Genomic DNA, 19,477 nt, shown 5'->3' on the forward strand with positions numbered 1-19,477 from the left:
AAATTTTAATAGAAGTTATAAGAAGAGAATCCGACAAATTTAAAACGACATACGATGTATATAAAATAAAACAAATTATTAGAGCATTATACAATACAAAATGAAATGATACATTTTTATGCATAAATAAAGGGTATCCTGTACAAGTTTGCCCGCAAGAAATACTTTCTCTTTCTATCGCGAAATTAAAGCTAGCAACAGAGAATATGTCAAGTGTAGGGACACGAAGTGAAGAGAATAATATATTGACTCTAAAACAGGAAAAAAATCTCGACTTCGAGGGACGCAAAGTGAAGCAAATAATATATTAACAGATGAAGAGGAGAAGGATTTCGACTTTTTCGAATTATTAGGTGAATTAGCACTTCGGAGGGTATTTCAAGTATATGGAAGGTCTCATTGTGTGGAACAAGTTGTGAATTTGGCCCTTATGAATGATTTGGAGGAGTCTTGGAGTCCATCCATTGACTTAGGGATGAGGCTGGAGGAGATCATTTTTAATTATGTAGGGAATTACGACTTTTTTCTTATATCTACCATGAATCATGACAATAGAATTACTTTCAGGAATACTTTGTACGGCAGTTGTGTATTGTAAATTCGTACTGGCGTTTTCCTTCTTGGATATCGATGAACTCGGATAAGAGGGAATTCAAGGCCTAATTGAAGTATTTTTACCCTCAGTTTTCAGTCTATAATCATTCTCCTTATTAAAATTGATTATTTGTTCCATAATAATAAGTTAATTAGGAGCTAATATCCATGAAGTTCTTTCATATTTTTCATTTATTTTTATAAGTTCATTTATGCTCCACTATTTTTCCTGTTTCCTGAGTCCTAACTCAGTGGATTTGACGGCATTAATATTCTTCACAATGATACCCATTCTTTAATTCAAGAAGAAGAAGAAATAAATCTGAAATATTATTCCCAAATTGAAATCGTTCCATACCTTTGGATCAAACATTTTCTTTTGGAAGGATTGCTAATAAAACGAATTGGAAATTCGGACTGCTCTAGATTAATTTTTTAAATTTATTTTATAATACCTTTTTCTTTTTTTAAGTATGCCCTTCCACAAAATGAGACCTTCCATTTACTTTTTTGAGCCTTCAAAGTTCTAAGTATTCAAATTTCACAAAAAAGTTGAGATCCTTTTCCTCTACCTGAGTAAATATTTTCTTCTTTTAACTTCGCGTCGGTACGCTTGACGTACTGTAGTTATTTCCTTTTTATTTAAAGGTGCCAAGAATTGAATTTCAACTATCCTCTGTCGCTGTCTCTAACTTTGAGATAGAAAGAGAAAGTATTACGGACGGTCAAACTTGCACAGGATACCCGTGATAACTATAATTATTAGTAGAATAGAATATGCATCGGCAATACAGACAAAACTATCGAGAAAAGAGAGATACATTTTCTTTAAGAGTGTGTAATTATCTTCCACTTGTTTTCCAATGACAAAAGAGGCACACAAGTAATAAAGAAATCAACGGTCCAGCTTATACAATTATCCATATGGATTATACATCAAAAACTCAACCTTATATATATAATTTTTATTAAGATAAGTTATATTTGCGTTATATACATCAAGGAAACTGAAGGACTCTTATCAATGAAAAAAAAATTGTGAGAGGAAGGGAAGAAGAAAAGGGTTCAGAATTTAATGAAGTAACATTGGATGGAGGATGATAATTATTTCTGTTCCTCACTTGGTCTTTCAGTAGATTATTCAGTCTTTTTATGGAACTCATTAGTTCTTATAGCTGTATACGATTATTTCGAAGAAGATTTGGAGGAATTTATGTATTTTTGAGTATAAAGGCATTGATTCACGAGGTCAGAAGTAACTATCACAGACCTTGAAAGGGAAGGGGCATCTAAACAATGAACGATCCTTCCTTAACAGAAGATAAGATCTATCGAATGAGAAACATAGAGACGAGATCCCTTGAACAGAATATAAAGAGAGGATCATAAGGGTGTTGATAGCATATCCAAATAGAAATATGACCTGTGAGGGAAAATGTATAGATGGAAATCCAATTTAATGCAATTGGGAACTTTTATAAGGTTATAAAATTATTTATATTCCATATTGCACTTAAGTAAGCGGCGAACTATAGTATTCTTTTAGAGGAAGATGTTGTACAAGAATTAGGATTATCTTGACTGGCCGAGATTGTTCCAAAGATATATGGGAAGTTATTTATTGATGTTAGTGGAATACCTAAATTGTAATGGAGAATATTTGTAACAAAATTGTCAATCTATGACATTCTCATGCTTGCTTCTGATATCTCCAATGATTCCATCAGTGAAATATCTAGTTAATGGACAGCTGTAAAAAGAACTGTTTGGTCTAAGACTCCAAGATTTGACACTAACAGTACCTTTGACATCATCCAACAGAATCAACATAGAATACATTATTTCAAAAACCTTTCGGGACCTGAGGAGCCAGAGAGGGTTCCTTGGTTGAAAACAACCTTACATTTCACAACATTACACTCGGTTCCTATTTTAATAGTGAAAGATTCATTTTTTTTTCTTCAGAGAACAGTGAAAAAATTTCTACCCCTGGTTCCATGGTACCTGAAATTTCATTTGGGCTGTGGAGTCTTCCGAAACAGAAAACCTCTATCAAAAGTTTATATCGTTGTTAAGCCTCTCAGTATCTTGGGAGAAGAAAATATTTTGTTCACTCAAGTAAATCCATGACGGGAGGAAATTTACTTCACATTTACAGATCTCTAATGATATCATTGATTTCTTCAAGCCATACAAAGTCTGTGGAAAAATGTTTCACAATAAAGTTGACGTTTTTTATGACTTTCCAGTTCTATTGATTGTCAGGAAACTTGTGGAAAGAAAGAAAAACGGTCGAATGTCTTAAAAGCTTCTTTGTTATTCGGTATTACCAGTACACAGTTAAATAACAGTGAAGAAGAAAAGCCCTTGAATGTTACCATCAGTAGTGTAAAAGCCTATGTGGCACTGAGTTTGACGGAAGACAAACTGATTTAACCATCGGATATTCGAGGATTATTGATCTCTGCAGCAGCAAGGCATGTTTTCCATCAAGGTTCCACAGGTGTATGTAACAAATTGGGACTGTGCTGTCAATTTAGTGAAATTTTATCCATCAGTCTCAGCAGGGCATTTCAAAACTTTAGGTTTTATAATCAGACATTTCAAAAAACATTAACAAAAATTAAGTCAGACTGTGAAGTTGCTGTTTCAGTATGTTTGTTTGCTTTTTTTTTTTTTTTTTTTGGTTTTATCATTCTTATGTGAAATGACTCTCTTTTTCATCCATTAAACCCCGAATTGTTTTGTTTTAGTGTTTTTTTAGTTCTTTCGGAGGAAACAAATTTTCTATTATAATGTTGAATTATTTTATTTATTTCAACGCAATTTTCCTTCGATATGATTATTTTTATATACTTATATTTTTGTGCACGGATTTATATAAATAAATAATTTTCCTTGCTGTACAAGTTAAAAAGAAAAAAAAAGGAAATGCAAAAGGCGCTTTCCTTTTCTAATCTAAAAAAAGTATTTTATTTGACTAAACGCGCCCATGCTTAGTATATTTATCTTTTGAATCGTTTTATTGTTAGTTTTTTTTTTTGCAAAGATACATTACACTTTTATTCTCCTCACGATCTACAAAAGCCACTCCCCTTGTGATTTAAAAAAAAACAGTTTGTAAATGAGTGAACATTATTTAAAAGCATATTTCTTAGTTTGTTTATTATTTAATTAGTGTCTCTTTATTTTCTCTCCCCCCCTCCATTTCAAAAACAGTGCATCAAGCCTATTTTTTACATTGTATTCGTTTATAAAGTATCAATTTGAGTCAAATATAACCATTTTTTCAATTTTTATATAAAAAAATTATTATGTTATAGTATTTTGAAATCTCCTAATTAAATAAAACATAATTGTCATGCAGAATGCATTTTTTTCCATGGTTAAATAACCAACAATCGTCTTTTTTAACAATATTTTATAGATATATGATGTTTCATTTTATGATAAAAAACTAACTTTTAACATGCATGTACATATCTATGTATTTATAAATACATGAATTTCTTTATTTGTTTAATATCAGCAAAATCACTTTTAGAAATGCCATATTCATGCAGCATGAATAAAAGTCCATAATATTTTTAGATCATCTGTTTGACCACAAAAGTCTATACGTAGATTTTTAACTTGTAATCTTTTATCTTTTTTGCTAAAATAAGCTTGAGCATTAGCATTTTCAGAATAGACAGTAATTTCTGTTCCATTTGGAAGTTTTAAGAACTTCATTTGATCTTCTAACCCATACATTATAATTGAATTGATGCAGCTCTTTTTTGTTTCACATCCAGTCCATGCTAAGGGAATAATATACTTGTAAATGTTGACATATGTATAATTATGGTGAATCAGTTGGCTAATAATTGATTCATTTTTTTCACCTGGATTTGGAGGTGTAATTACAACTTCTCCCACTGTGTTAGTTCGGATTGCTTTGAATAAAAGTGTTTTATCCTCTTCTATGTATAACGATCCATCTGCTGAGCAATTTTTAATGCTTTTTTCTTTAGATTTTGATGGAGTAATGTCACAATCAAGTCCAATGATTAAGGAGAAGTCTTGTTTTTTATAAGTCGTCTCAATGTCGGATTCAGCACTTTCCTGAAAATTGTTAAACGGGAGTAATTTATAATTTTTTTAAAGAAAGGTACATATTTGATACTATTTAAAGTGTAACATACAAGAATTGGAATTATTTTCCCTCGCTTTAAAAAAAGAGGTAAGTCAAACTGGAAGCATATAAATTTTTCATAAGCATCTTTTCCATGTGTGATGGCTCCAGACCAAAAGTCAAACCATGTTCCTCTTGGAAAATAAACAGAAATAATCCCAGAATCATGTTCTATTTTTTTAGTCACTGCTGCAAGGAGTAGTCCATCGCCTATCATGACTTGACTGAGGCCTATACTAAACGTGCGTTCATCCCAGGGATATTCATAAAAAAGAGGTCGAACCAATGGACCTCCCTGGACAAGGGTAGTATAATAATATGGATGAAGTTTATAACGATTTTGAAAAGCTGTTTTAATCCACTTTTTTATAATTTCCAGACGTAAAATCATTTGGTGATACCTAGGGATAGTTTTTATCATATAATACATAAACGTAGTAAATGACTTATGATGGAATTTATATATTTTCCATTGTTATTAACCTTTAATGTGTTGATAGCAGGCATGAAAGCTCCAAGATAAAACCAACGGTAACATGCATCCTCATCTCGAATCTTTCCTTTCGCATTGATCGTACATGGGCAAGTTGATCTTATGTTAATGCCGGCTAAACCATATTCTATAGTTGCTTGAAGATCTTTTTGTAATAAAGTCCATTCATCCACCTCTGGATTACCTGGTACAGGCTCCGAGGATAGAATCCAGCCATGTTTTTGTATTCCTAGTGAAGCAAAGTCTGAAAACAAGTTTTTTTTATAGATCTTGAAGACTTTTCTAGAACGATGGAAGGATAGATATCACGAACATCAGAATGTAATTTCTTTGATTCGGAATGTTCTCCATAGTTGTACAAGTGGCACAGATTACTCCCAAACTCCGATCTTACTTCCTTATGAGAAAAGTATATATCACATTTTTCATTATTTATATTTTTTATTTTCAGATCTGGAGCATTATCAGATATATGTAATGCGTCCGGATGTGACGTACTATCGAGCAAAAAAAGTTAGAGCATTCTTCCACTCCTTGGTATCTAAGTTGAAAGAACTTAGAGTTGAAGCTTTTATACCTAAATTTAAATTATTATACCTTCTAATAAGTCAGGAATTGACACATTTTTAAACTGTTTATAATCGCCAATAAGCTCTATTTTGTTTCTCTGATCGTTGATTAGCTTCAATTTCTTGTTGACTTTCTCTTTAGGATCAATTGGAAGTGGATTAGTGATAATAATCTTTTTATTTTTGATCCTGAGTAAAATGGATATTTTAGCAATTTCTTCTGGTGAATACATTAATTTGAATCCTGAACCTACTACACCACGATCCAAGCAATCTGAATCATAAGGAAAATTTGTTTCTATAGCCTCTGACTTCATTAGTTCACCATTCGATCTACATAAATGGATACCCAAAATCCATTTAGGTGGTAACTTTGGCTTTCCGATAACATTGGCAATTTGTTCAGAAACATCTGATGGTTTTGGACCAGCAAAAATATGGAAAGTTATAATTCCACCCATTGATCTAAAAATTAAGAATGGCTTTTTGTTTGGAATTCCCGGTAGGAGTTCAACTTCAACAGGAGTTTTTGATTCCAGTAATAATCCGTAAAAGTTTTTATTATCATCAACACCTAAAAAACTTTTAATCGAGGTTCTTTGAGGATTTTCAATCAGGTTAGAACTAAATAAGGATTTTATTGTAAAATTTGATGTTTTGTTAGTAGAAAATGAGGCAGGATGACCCCCGAGACCAAATATGTACGGAGATGAGAGGATAGTGGAAATTTCACTCATTTTCTGACCTAGAGAGACATAGGCACAATTAATTGCGTAATATGAAACCAACTCAAGCAAATCCAAAATATGCATTGATATTTAGTTGAGATTTAATATAAGTAAGAATATTTTTTAATGTTAAGTTGAGTGATAAGAATAATTAAGCTTATAATATTTATCTTACTTTTTTTAGCTATAACGATTTCGAGAGCTAAACTGTAACAATAACTTCAAAAAATAACAAATTTCCAAAACTTTTTCTATTTCTAATCAAAAAATTGGGATTTTTCTCTACGTTTTAAACATTCCTAGAAATAAGTGTGTAACCAAGAGTAAAAATACTTTAAAAATTCTAAACATAACATAGGAAAAAAACAAACATTTTGAATAATTTTTTTTAAATATTAAAATATTTCTTCAAACAAAAATTACTATGCCAAATTTTTCAAGGTTTGGTAGCTTAGCATTTGTTTTGTCCAAGGGCATCAAAAACAAAAAGATTGACGTTTTGATTCAATATATGATTCCAAGACAATATGTTAAAAATTTCAATTGATATATAGTAATTACAGTATTTTTATGTTTAAATAAGACAACATAAGTATTAAATAACAAATGAGTGAAGTCTTTGTAAAATCGTAAATGGATTTTATTTTAATATTAGGCAGAAATGATCACTTATTTTCATTTGCAAGCCTCCCCTTCGACATGCACCCAAAAGGTGTAGTCGGGGAGGGGGAGGGGGGTTAGCATAAGGGCTGTATCGGGGCACAAAAGGTCTAAAAAGAGTTTAATAGAACTAAAAAGACTTATTAAAAACTCATTTAAAAGAGTCTTGCAAGGGAAGAGATGGATTTTTTCATTGCTGGTATCAAAAGTGGCCTTTCTACCCTCACAAGGCTCAAAAGGTGTTTTTTTCTCAAAGTTCGCCATTCCTTTTCCTTATGTTAGGTTATCCCTTGTTAAATATTTCTTCTTTTGGTTCTAACAAATTTTGTAGACAGTACTTTATGAGCTTGACCTGTTTTCTTGTCGATAGAGGAATCAATGATAAGCTTTTTTGATATATTTTCATCCTTTTTATAAATTAATTTATCATTTGAATATTTTTTATCCTTATTCAATCTTCTTAATTATTTTTTATATATCATAAGGAACAAATATTGTGTTTCATATTATTATAAGTCCATGACTTTAGAAACTTTCTTTGGAACAAAAAAAAAATAGAAATTTGTTATATTTTCACCAATTTACATAATAAACATTTTCATTGGTTCATTTTGGCCAATTTTAGGGTAATTTTTATCAAATCAGAAATTTGGAAATTCTAACGAGAATTAACATTTTTGATTTTTATGGAACAACAAAAATATTTAAGGTATTCAAGCGTCAAATGAAAATCAATAATTATTTTGGATTTGCTTAAGTAGGTTCTAAAAATTAGGATTTGCTTACCTATGATAATGGCTCCGTGTGATGAATCAAAAAGGTTCGTTTTAACAGTTCCATTCCTGGATACAACTATCTAAGGATTTGAAATCTTAATATATATTGGTACTATATTATTTTTTTTTAATATTTAATAAATTTGATGTTAAAAACACTTTCCTGAAATTTTTTATTCTTTGATAACAATTGAACGTTTAAGCCAGATTCTTTGGTATTATCATTTTTCGAAGTTTTTTCACACCTCCCTGGTTCTTCACTTGTATCACAAATTGCCACTAAGACATGTCCCGGAGCCAAAGATTTTACGTTAACTGTCAATTTACTTAATACAGGTGGATTCTCAATATCTTGAATGTTTTCTTCAGTAGGGAAGATATCTTCTGAAGATATTTTGAAACCTCTATAGGAAGGTAATCTCCTATAACATACTGGAGCTTCTCTATTATTGTTAATAGATTTGAAGCAACATGACATAGATTCACATGTCGTAGCATTTATAATTGCATCGTCCATATGAGGCAAACAATCTATCATAAAACCTTCTTTGAGTCGACATGTGCTTCTAGTTTCTTGATTCACGAGTACATTTGTCGTTATGTTTTGGTCATAAACAAAAATTCCCAAGATAAGTAAGGCTACAGATAAAATACCAACATAAGTTAGTAGCATAACTTTTGAACCAAGAAATATCACAAACTTTCTTAGACATTCATTGAGCCCTATAATAAAAAATGATTTTTTTTTCATTTGATATTAATTCATCATTTTGTGTTAAATTCAAACAAGAACTGTAATTTTTAAAAGTTAATTAATTATATTGTTTATATTATAAAATTAGTAAAGAAAATATATTTATTAGAGATTATTTTTCACGACTTTTCTTTAGTTTGTACCTGTGAAATTCCGTTACAAACTTCAAATACTGGTTATTCTATACCAAAATGTCCAAAAATATCAAAAGCTTAGCCTAACATTTTATAATTGGCTAACTTAAAAACAAAAAGTTAGATTCCACAGCTGATTTTTTTAACCACACTGTATCCAGAGTATATGTATTTTACGGAAATGTAATTCTTATTATATGCTCTGCTCTTTCACATGTCTTAAATTAGCTTTAAAATATGTGTTGTAAATTATGTGTATACTGTATAACTTTGCATACATTTATTGTACGACCATGAAGTGTATATTTATGTATGCACTATGTTTCAATCAATTTATTCACGAAATTAAAATACTTGAATAAAAAATGAGCAAGTCCATGTTTATATGCAAGGAACACAATTGAGAAACTGTACGATGCTAATTTTGATTTTATTCAGATCCGAAAATTTTTGCCTTCACACAAGGAAGAAATCTGCTTATACCGATCTGGTTAGGGATACAGATATATCTAATAAGTAGATTTCACATGTTTGTAAGGAAAAGATTATGAGCGAGAGGTACGATGCTACCGAATTAAGACTCTCATTTAAATCTGCTGCTTGTTATATAATTTTGAAGAGATAATATAACAAAAGATAGGCAAGAATGTTTAGTTTAAAGGAGAAGTTAACTACCACGACAATCGATTGAATAATGAACAAAATAGAAGAAAGAGCATATGCAACAACCATTTTCCTTTTCTAATTTAAAAAAATATTTTTTTAAATTCACCTTTCCTTATATATGTACAATGTAATATCGTAAATAAATATGCATAAATAAACATTTTAGTTTAATGTTATTGCTTCATATGATAACTTCTAAAAATTTCTATCAAACACAAAATACCTATTTTATGCAAGCAGTGTATTATAGTGGGGGAAGTAAAGTTTCATTGATTTAAAACTTTAAAAAAAAGAAGCATATCAATAATAATATTAATACAAAAACATCATTAATGTAACACATCCATAACTGTTACTATTAAAAATATTAAAAACCAAAATAAACAATAGCTATCAAGAGTCCAGGTTAGAAATTCTAAATTTCTGAGGATTGTCTATAGTAGTTTTTTATCTTGGAATGAAAGCAAGGATATAATTTCTCTTCTTTTGCCCCCGAAGGGGTTTTTATCGATATGTCTAGGTAACTGGACGTTGAATGGAGGAAATCTGTTTCATAAAGCGAGTTCTACCATAGTCTTACGATTGGTACTTACCTCACCAACGATAAAATTGCTGCTCACTCACTGGTATTGGCTAAAGCTAAACTCAATATTTGATCAGCTTTTCCTTTATTCTATTTTAGATATAATACAAGGCAAGGTTAAGTAGTTTTCCTTCTTTAGGAATTTTAACACTCCAAAGAAATTAGAGGAAGAAGCCCTGGAAAAAATATTTCAACCTTTCATGACCTAAAAGTGCAATAGTTGTTTTTACTTGTAGACCCTAGCATCTTAAAATGACTTTTATTAAACAAACAATCTACTTGTGATTACTATTTAATTTTGATAGGACTTCGAGAATAATTTTATCCTCCCTTATGTATATTTTGGATGGTAGGAAATTTACTGCACAATTTCAGATCTTTACCAAATTTTATAAACCATGCAAAGATTGCTGGAATTAAAAAATATATATATACTACAAGCCTTTGTGGATTGCAGAGCAATCAAAATTTTGCATTGATTCGTTGCCATCAACATCAAGGGTCTGGAAAATGGACCTTCGAATTTAATCCAAGTTTCTATACTCTTAGGATTATCTCAAAGGAAGAAACAGTTTCCACAGAATTCTAAAGTAATTGGTTTTGCTTTATTAAACATTAAGGCATTAAATCCTGGAATGCTTACATCCTATGGGCCAACCCTCACGAAATTTTTATGTCATCCGTTGCTAGATATACCACCCTTTTGTTAAAAGTATTTTTTTCATTAAAAACATGCAACTTTACCAATATGTTATGGGAATCTTATTAATAGAGAAGATAAAGTGACTGCATTCGACTTGTAAAAATTAACTCATTTTCTGAATTTGTGCAATTTGTTTATACAAGTTAAAACATGTACGAATTTTTCCGATTTTTCCACCAAAGAAGCCGTTTAAAAAAATCCTTTTGATAAAATGGAACGTCGACTTTGTATAGATACAATTCCAAAACGAATAAACTTTTAGTGTATTCCTCCGAAAACGCTTCTGTGTGGACAACAGGGCGGAAATCAAACTCAATTAAGGCATCATTTAAAAAAATGGATAACTAATATACTATTACAACAAGAACATAACAGTTTTTTTTCAGGCATGTACTAATATGAAAAAAAATCGAGGGCATAAAATATTGGAAAGAGTTAAAAAAATAATTAATGAAGGATATATTTATACAATATTTAAAAAAACAATTTTTGATACAAAGTTTTATTTTTTTTTTTGGCACAAAAATATAGTGACTATAGATATTTCCGAAAAGTTTCATTATATTCATATATATTTATGTATATATATTTTTAAACTTGATAAATGGAAAAAGGGATTTAAATAATTTATAAATACATTCAAATATTTTATCTGATTGGACAATGTTCAAACTTTAAAAAAAACTACAAATAAGAATGATTTCATATTTTAACCCTTAATTTCTTAATTTAACATTTATATAAGAGTTTTATAGCACTTTCCATGGGGGTTTAAAAGAGTTTTGATACTTATTAATACTTTATTTAGTTAATAATTATATTTACAAAACAATGTAAATACTTTGTATTCGCATTTATAAAGTTGAAAAGTAAAAAGTTTAAAAAATGTTGTATAATTTGCTTGAAAAGTTCAAATTGTATTTAAAAAAATATGAAACTAAAAGTCTGAATAATTTGAGACAATCTTCAAAAAGATTAATAACTAAATTAGTAATATATATATATATATTTATAATTAATATATGGGAATAAAAATATCTCAAAGCTATGTAGGAAATGTGCTGCAATTGATGGCAAAGAGTTCCATAATGTGGTTCGTTATAATAATTTCTTATTTAAATTAAGAACTTATTTACTAGGATAATCAATATATTATTGAATTATTAAGTCTTTGTAATAAATGTAAAATATAATACTACATCATAGGTATATATGTTCCAAATATGTATTATGTTGGGTATGAATTTTTTCCTAGAGATAAACTTGTTTTAAGATGAAACTTCCTCGTGATGAACTTGCTTTTGAATGAGCTTTCCAAGTAATGATCTTACTTCGGAATGAGTTTGTCTTTGGGGGAAAAGAGCTCAGTGAAATTCCGTACAAGAATTTATTTATCTTTAATTGTATTTTTATAATTTTACATTTATTTAATGTTGGTATAATATATGCTTAATGAATTTCTTTGTAAATTTTCATAATATATTTTAGGGTGTTTATACCCACAGGAAAGTATTTTAACATTAGGATTTATTAAAAGTGAGATAATTGTTGTAACAACTACCATAGCATGCATGGAAATATTGACTTTTGATCACTTTCATTAATTGTATGTAGATTTTGGTACACAAAATTGTTGTTTGCTTGTAGAATAATTTAAACTGAGGTTTACTGTCTGTACAACATTCATAGATTTAAGAACAAGTCGGCATATTTAAAAAAAATCTTTAACTTGTCACTGTATCTAGGCCCGGAAGGAAAAGCTGGCATTGACGAAGAAATTCCTTAACATGTTGCCCATTGTATCCTTAATGGAGGTAATCAGAATTACCTTGATAGCATGATAAGTACGATTTGCTTTAGATTCAACGTAGCCCACAGACAAAATAATCCATCAGATTATGATTCGGATTCCTGGGGCTTCAAATGAAGGCATAGCAATGTTCACTCAGCCACTACAGTGACGAGTATGAGACGTGACATGATGCCGAGTCTTGTTGCTAGAACCAAGATCCAGGATTGGAACGCCAGTCACATATGATACCTCCCTATTTGAAAACTCTATGTTACTCTATACAAAATCATCTTCACGTCGCCTTGTATTTCCTCTTTTCTATATTTGGTGAAGCTGTCACCATAATTCTCAAGAATTTACTAAAGTTTACTCTTACAACAACGTTTCTAACGGTAAAAAAAGAGACATCATCAGACTGCTGCATCATTACAAAATCGCAAGTGTACTCTTCGCCAATTTGATCTAAGCACCTTCTACATACTAAGGTTTCGAATTTCCTGGGAAATTGTCGTTAAGTGGGATATCAAAAAAAAAAAAAATATTGTAAAGATGACGTTTGGATATTTTAAGAAGAAAAAATAAAATTTAAGCTCGTCTCAGTGTTTTATTATCAATTCTAGTTTCTTCAATTTTTATCATTATCACTAAAAGCACAACAGTTTTTTTAGTCTTTTTAAAATTCTGTAACCCGATCCGAACCACAAAAAAAAATTATTGACGATCTAAAGTTCAGTTGAACCTTGAAATTTTATAATTCTGAAAGATATACCACAACCAGGTTGTGTATATATTTATACACGAGTTACAACTAGCGCATGAATATAATATATTTTTAAATATGAGACATCTAAACTGTCACATTTCATACTGCTTCAAGGATACATATTATATTCGAAATAAGGAAAGTATTTTGTAGATATGAAATAGTTTGCAAATAATTGGTGAGTTTATTGATTTAATTCTTAATATTTATTTGCATTATCATGTATAATTGTAGTATGGAAAATATTAATGTTATGTGGTTTACTTTATGTATAGTTGTAAATCATAAGCCTTTTAGGTAGGTAAAAAATGAAAATTAACTGGTAAACTTGATCATTTGAGTTATGTATTGGGAGAGAGTATCTCAGCTATAATCACGTTTTACTAGCTACAAGTACCTACAAAGGAAGGAAATATAAACAAGTCCCACTCCGAATCAAGCGTGGACATTTTAAGTAATTATAATGTGTACGATCCTAAATTCAGAGTCCAGCACGAATTTTCATTTTTAACTGCCGAACAAATAGTCACCGTCGCTTATGAAAAAATACAAGGGCTGTTTGAAAAAATTCCGAGAGATGGCAGTACTCGTTTGAATCAATTAATCGGCCGGAAAGATAATGACAACTGTTTTTTGTATTAGAAAGGAGTAATCCTAATCGACTATCTGGAAAAAGCTAAAAATTACAGGTGCTTATTATTCATCGTTATTGGAATATTTGAAAAACAAGCTGCAAGAAAAACGCCCATGTTTGGCCCACAAAAGATTAATTTTCAATCACGACAATGCACCAGCTCACATCTCAGTAGTTGTGATCGTAAAGTGTATAGAAATAGGGTTCCCACTCGAGATACCCTTATCACTACCAATCAGACGCACATTCACCCCTCTGATGATCCATATGATTGATTTTATCAATATTTTTTGTAGTAGTATCTTCAACAAGGCGTACAAAAAGCTCAGCGTCACTTGTCTCCAAATGACCACTCTGAAAATTTTGAAACCAGTTATAAACTGTTCTACTCAAAATTATAATCGCATGTTTATCGAGCTTATTTTAGTCTCATGGGACTTTTGCCTTTCATGAAGTAATGTTTAATCAACTCATGAAATTATTTTCTGTCCATTTTTTGAAAACCACTCCACTTCTCGATTCAAACAAATGTCAAACAGAAAGAAATTGACTTAACTGGTAGAAAGTTGGTATGTGAGATGCTACTTACCAAACACGATCTCAATACTTTCCAATCGTGCAATCTTTTGGACTTCACACGAACTTATCAAACGACCATTGTATATTCGTTTCCTACACTTTTTACTTATATGTTCCTCTTCAAGAATGAAATAATAATGACAATAACTTTAGAAAAAATAATTTGCCAACAACAGCAACATGACTAATTCTAAACAATGCATATAATTTACAACTCTATTTATGGTTTATAAAAAAAAAAAAAAAGAAAAAAAAAAAGAATGCTTGCTCAAAAGAAATTCGGATGTAATGAAAAGCTAATCGCCAAAACTGACGGCTATTTGGAAACGAAAAAACATTGGTAAATATAAAGAGTATCGGAAAATATTATGACCGCTATAAGAGTTGTATCGGTAACTACATGGAATACATATATCGAATTTAGCTAAATAAATGTGTTTAACTATGTTAAACTACGAACTTTTCAGCTGACCTCTTACAATACAGCTGTTGTAATAATGTTATATTTGAAAAAGGTTGGTATTATGTTGCTTAAATTTATTATTGATACGTATACGGAAATATTTGCAAAGCTTAAATCGTACAAAATTACAACCCAGGAAAGATGTTTAATTTTATAAATTTTATGTATCCAGGGTCGTTCAGGTAAATATGGACTATCTTTCACTACATTTCGAACAATAAGGAAAGCATTTAACTCCGTTATTTCAATTTTTAAGTGAGAAGTTGAGCAAGGTTTAAGTTAGTTACGCTACTTTTAATTCAAAACAGTATTTACGATGTAGGGACGCAGAAAACACCATCATTGAATTTGTTTGAGCAGGAAACAGCCCATCGTACACCAAGATGATGCTCAGATATCCAAAGAGCACAGTCTACTACGTCTACGATCGCTGGAAGAAGGGGGAGGCATATAAGAAAAAAACTCACTAGTCCCGGAGTGATAAAGAAGGCAATCTGATATTTCTCATAGGTTTGAAACGTTCCTTGAAGTCATATCCTAGGACTCCAATGAAGATTCTTTCCAAAAAGTGCCAAATAAAGCCGATTAACAGTCTCCAGAACCATAAAAGCTTACCGGAGGATGAAGTCATACCACTGCTACAAAAGACATATCCTTACAGACAACATGAAGGCCATCCGGGCTAGCCACGGAAGAAAGTTGCTTAACAATTCGAAGTCCCATGATAATCAAATCATCTTTTTTTCGGATAAGATACAATGGACTATAAGAGATCTCACAATATCCAGAATGCCAGATGGTTGGCCACAAAAATGGTTAATGTCTCCCACGTCTTTTAAACCAAGTTTCTAGCTAGTGTCATGACCCTTCCGGTAATTAGGAGCAACGGCAATGACATGTCCCCATCTTCATTGTGCCAAAGCAGGGTGGATGCCGAAAGGGTTATAATCTAATGTCTGACTAAGTGATGCCGTGAATGAAAGCTGAGCCCAATGGTGTTGAGTTCCTGTTTCAAAAGAACTCGGCCCCACTCACAAGGCCCGCAATACCCAAAACTTGTTTAAAGATAAGAAGGTGTCTTTTTGACAACCCCACACTCGGCCTCTAAATCCCCCTAGAGAGGAATGCCTTTGACAGTTCACATAACAGTATCGCCTCATTGAAGGCATCCATCCTCGATTAGAGGAATAAAGTGTCCCCCGCCAAAGTGATTAAGGGTTACAAATATTTTAGGACTGGTATCAAACGAATGATTGGCGAAAATGGTAACCACATTCCATGATTTTTTTCTTTTCTATTATTAAAACTTGTAAATACAATTTGAAACCTTACTTGTGTCCCTCATTCGTCAGGATGCAGTTAAACCTAGTCCGGATTTACCTGAAAGATGTTGTAGTGAAATTAAACTTATATAATCAATGAATTGAATGTGTGAATAGCCAGAAGGGAACCATTAGTAAGCATCTTTATAAATAGCATAACTTTGTTATCGTCTTATGATACAATTTTTTTGTAGTTCTTGTATAAATCTAAAAGTGTATTTTTAAAAACTTTTCCGTCGACTTGACAATTTATTTTTTTAAATGCTGAGTGTGACAAGTTGATAAAGAAACCTTAGCTATCTTTAATAAAATTTCCTACTCAAATCCTATTAGAGTTAAAGTTGAGAGATAGTTGTATATTGACTGTAAAAATTACATATATGGATTTATATAAATCATAACTATATAAATGTTTAATATAATGTGCTACTGGGTTACTGAGTATTTAATATGGTACTATACTAAACCATAGAATTCTGGAGACCTGGAATAATCACACATAATATTTATTCTAACATGAAGGGTATACTGGGTGAGGATTTTAAATAAAAAATATAGGATAATATACGTTACAATTTTTTTCCCAAAATTAATAAAGTAATTTACACATCTTTTGACCTTATATGTAGGGGTCCATAGTGAGGTCAATCATTGTAACCACAGCATCCAACCTGTCCCTAAATCTGACACACGCTTTGATTAAGAATTCATGGTCCTTGTTGGTCGCTGCAACTGCAACTGTTAACAGTTTTCTGTGCACGTTTATTAAACTTTCTCCAAGACACCCTTTACATAGTAATCTAAAGAGATCCGATCTGACGAGCTAAGAGAACACATTTCCTTTGGCCAAAACATAAAATTCTTGAAAGTATTTGTTTTTCCAGAAAAAATCCGGTTCAACTCCCCCCAATTTGGAAAAATTGCAGCAGTTAAGAATTTTAGCCTCACACCAGATGTTTTAACATCAATTAAAGCTATCTAGCATCATTACCTATGGAGTAATTTATGTCCTGGGCGGTTCAGCCGGCATGGAGGCACAAAATAATGCCCACGACGTCTGTATTCAAATATTTTGTATTCTTTCTTATACAATTTTGTCAGTTGTATCTGATGAGCCCACTTTCATAAACTTTAATTTCAGTATTACCAAACTATTGAGATCTAAAATTGTTCTGGATTTAAAATCCACACCCTGTATAAAAGAAGTGATTGGTTGAAAAAAGAAAATCAATGCCATTTTTTACTCCTTTTCTTCAAGAGGGTATAAAAAAGTAAGTTGTATGCGTGATTATTTAATGTGTCTAAAATTCCATAACTAAACTAATATTACATATTATCTAACACGACTATGTCATCAAAAAATTGGGATGCCGTTGATGTAATTTCTATTCTCTACCACCTCAAAAAAATTGTTCTAAATAAAAAAGAAAGACAAGAATATAAATTATCTATTGTAACATGAAAAATTCTAACCAAGCCCTTACACTAAACAAAAATCTACGGATGTCTATTTGTCCCTGTATGTCAATACTTTTAATTACATTTAAATTAATTTTTGAAGTCGAAAAAGTATAAAAGAATTACTGGAAATACTAGAAACTGGTACAAAAATATAAGTATAGTTACAAGCTTAATATATTGTAGTTGTTTTTTTAGATCTAGATTGATAATTTAATATGATAAAAATTGATTTTATTCATGTTAAATGTACAAAAGAAGGTTTACTACATTACCGAGATTTTTTTCCTTTAACTTTTTTTGGCAAAGTAAAATAGGGAATTGAAACATATATTTATATATCATAATTAATTATGATATTTAAAAAAAATATATATATATTTGTCTAGTAAGTTCCGGAGACGTCCTTTCTATTACTCCATATATGTACACATATGTAAGTAGACTTAGGTGAGGCTAGTATCCATCTATTTAATGCATCTTTACAATTTAATTCGAAAATATACTTATTTACCTGGATCACAATGATGATAAAGTTTTGCAAAGACTGACAAAAACCTACAAAAATGTTTTATTTCAAAATATATATCATCCTTAATTTTTTTTAGAAAAATTATTATTTATTACTAAAAATATATGAAACGTTCGAAAAATGTCAATATTTATGTATTTCATTGGCTGTGTACAATTTCAATATGTTTTTCTTTTTTCCTATATATCTTATTAACTATTTTGGTGTGAAAATAAATTTTTGTAGTTATATGTATATGGATATTTATTAAAAAATTATAAGTCAAATTCGAAAACTCAAATGATTGATTTATTTGTTTTCTCAATTTGTCCAAAATTTAATCTTTTTCAATTAAATTGAACCTATGTGTTCATTAGGGCGATACACAGTAACAAAAAAAAATTAGTTTGTTTAAACAAAGTTGGAGTATCAGCTTCACCCTAATGTGATCTCTCTAAAAAGAGGTCAAAAACCAAAAATGTGACTGGGCCAAAACAAATACATTTTTTGACTCTGCCAACTTGTGATTTATTTTATAATAATATTAACCCATAGCTATATTTTGAAGCCAATAAGAAACTATATTTTTGGAGTCATGTAATTCTCCCATTTTTTATGTATTAATTTTATACAAAGTTTCAAATCAACGCGATTTTTTAAAATTGCTTTGAAACATTATAATTTATTTAGCCACTAAGGAGTATTTCATAAGATAATCCTCATTTTTTATAACTAAAATAAAAGGGTTCCTAACTTTAGGGGGTTTTGAGAACTTGTAAAATCTGCGCGGTATGTGGACTTTTTTAGTACTAAAACGCGTAAATGGGACAAATTATTTTTTTACGTCCATTTTTATCAATTTTTTATTTATTTAGTATGTTCCATAATTTATTTAAAATAAATTTGTAAAACTGAATCTTAATCGGGTATGTACTTGATTTCTAATCTTATATTTTCAATACTGTACAATTTAAATTATCAGAACCTAACCAAGATTATTTTATCGCATGTTTTTATAACAAGTTAATCAAAAGTTTTAAGAATAGCTAGGTATCAAATCAAATACCAAAGGAAATCTCCTCCTCCCCTCACTTTATACACTTTTATAGTATAAATATACC

At 30.4% G+C, this 19,477-nt stretch overlaps 1 protein-coding gene and 1 long non-coding RNA gene across 4 annotated transcripts in view; both read right to left on the reverse strand.

Moving 5' to 3' along the window:
- Positions 1 to 2,085: 2,085 nt before the first annotated feature.
- Positions 2,086 to 2,866, reverse strand: LOC139905856 (uncharacterized). Its single transcript, XR_011780950.1, has 3 exons — positions 2,397 to 2,866; positions 2,295 to 2,344; positions 2,086 to 2,233 (listed from the first exon to the last, which is right to left on the reverse strand). It is a non-coding gene; the product is annotated as an uncharacterized lncRNA (long non-coding RNA).
- A 1,084-nt stretch (positions 2,867 to 3,950) lies between these two features.
- Positions 3,951 to 19,477, reverse strand: part of LOC121120111 (lysosomal alpha-glucosidase) — a 33,672-nt gene continuing 18,145 nt past the window's right edge. For 2 of the 3 annotated variants that reach the window (XM_040714946.2, XM_040714947.2), the window contains 7 exons: positions 8,158 to 8,717; positions 8,005 to 8,074; positions 5,859 to 6,575; positions 5,252 to 5,802; positions 4,779 to 5,169; positions 4,479 to 4,698; positions 3,951 to 4,394 (listed from right to left, as the gene is read on the reverse strand). In XM_040714946.2, the coding sequence (XP_040570880.1) occupies positions 5,759 to 5,802; positions 5,859 to 6,575; positions 8,005 to 8,074; positions 8,158 to 8,717 (1,391 nt within the window). In that variant the 3' untranslated portion in view covers positions 3,951 to 4,394; positions 4,479 to 4,698; positions 4,779 to 5,169; positions 5,252 to 5,758. The remainder of the gene's footprint in view (positions 4,395 to 4,478; positions 4,699 to 4,778; positions 5,170 to 5,251; positions 5,803 to 5,858; positions 6,576 to 8,004; positions 8,075 to 8,157; positions 8,718 to 19,477) is intronic. The other variant, XM_071889636.1, reaches the window with a different exon arrangement.

The sequence above is a fragment of the Lepeophtheirus salmonis genome, chromosome 6 (assembly GCF_016086655.4).
Source record: "Lepeophtheirus salmonis chromosome 6, UVic_Lsal_1.4, whole genome shotgun sequence".
Lineage (NCBI taxonomy): Eukaryota > Metazoa > Arthropoda > Copepoda > Siphonostomatoida > Caligidae > Lepeophtheirus > Lepeophtheirus salmonis.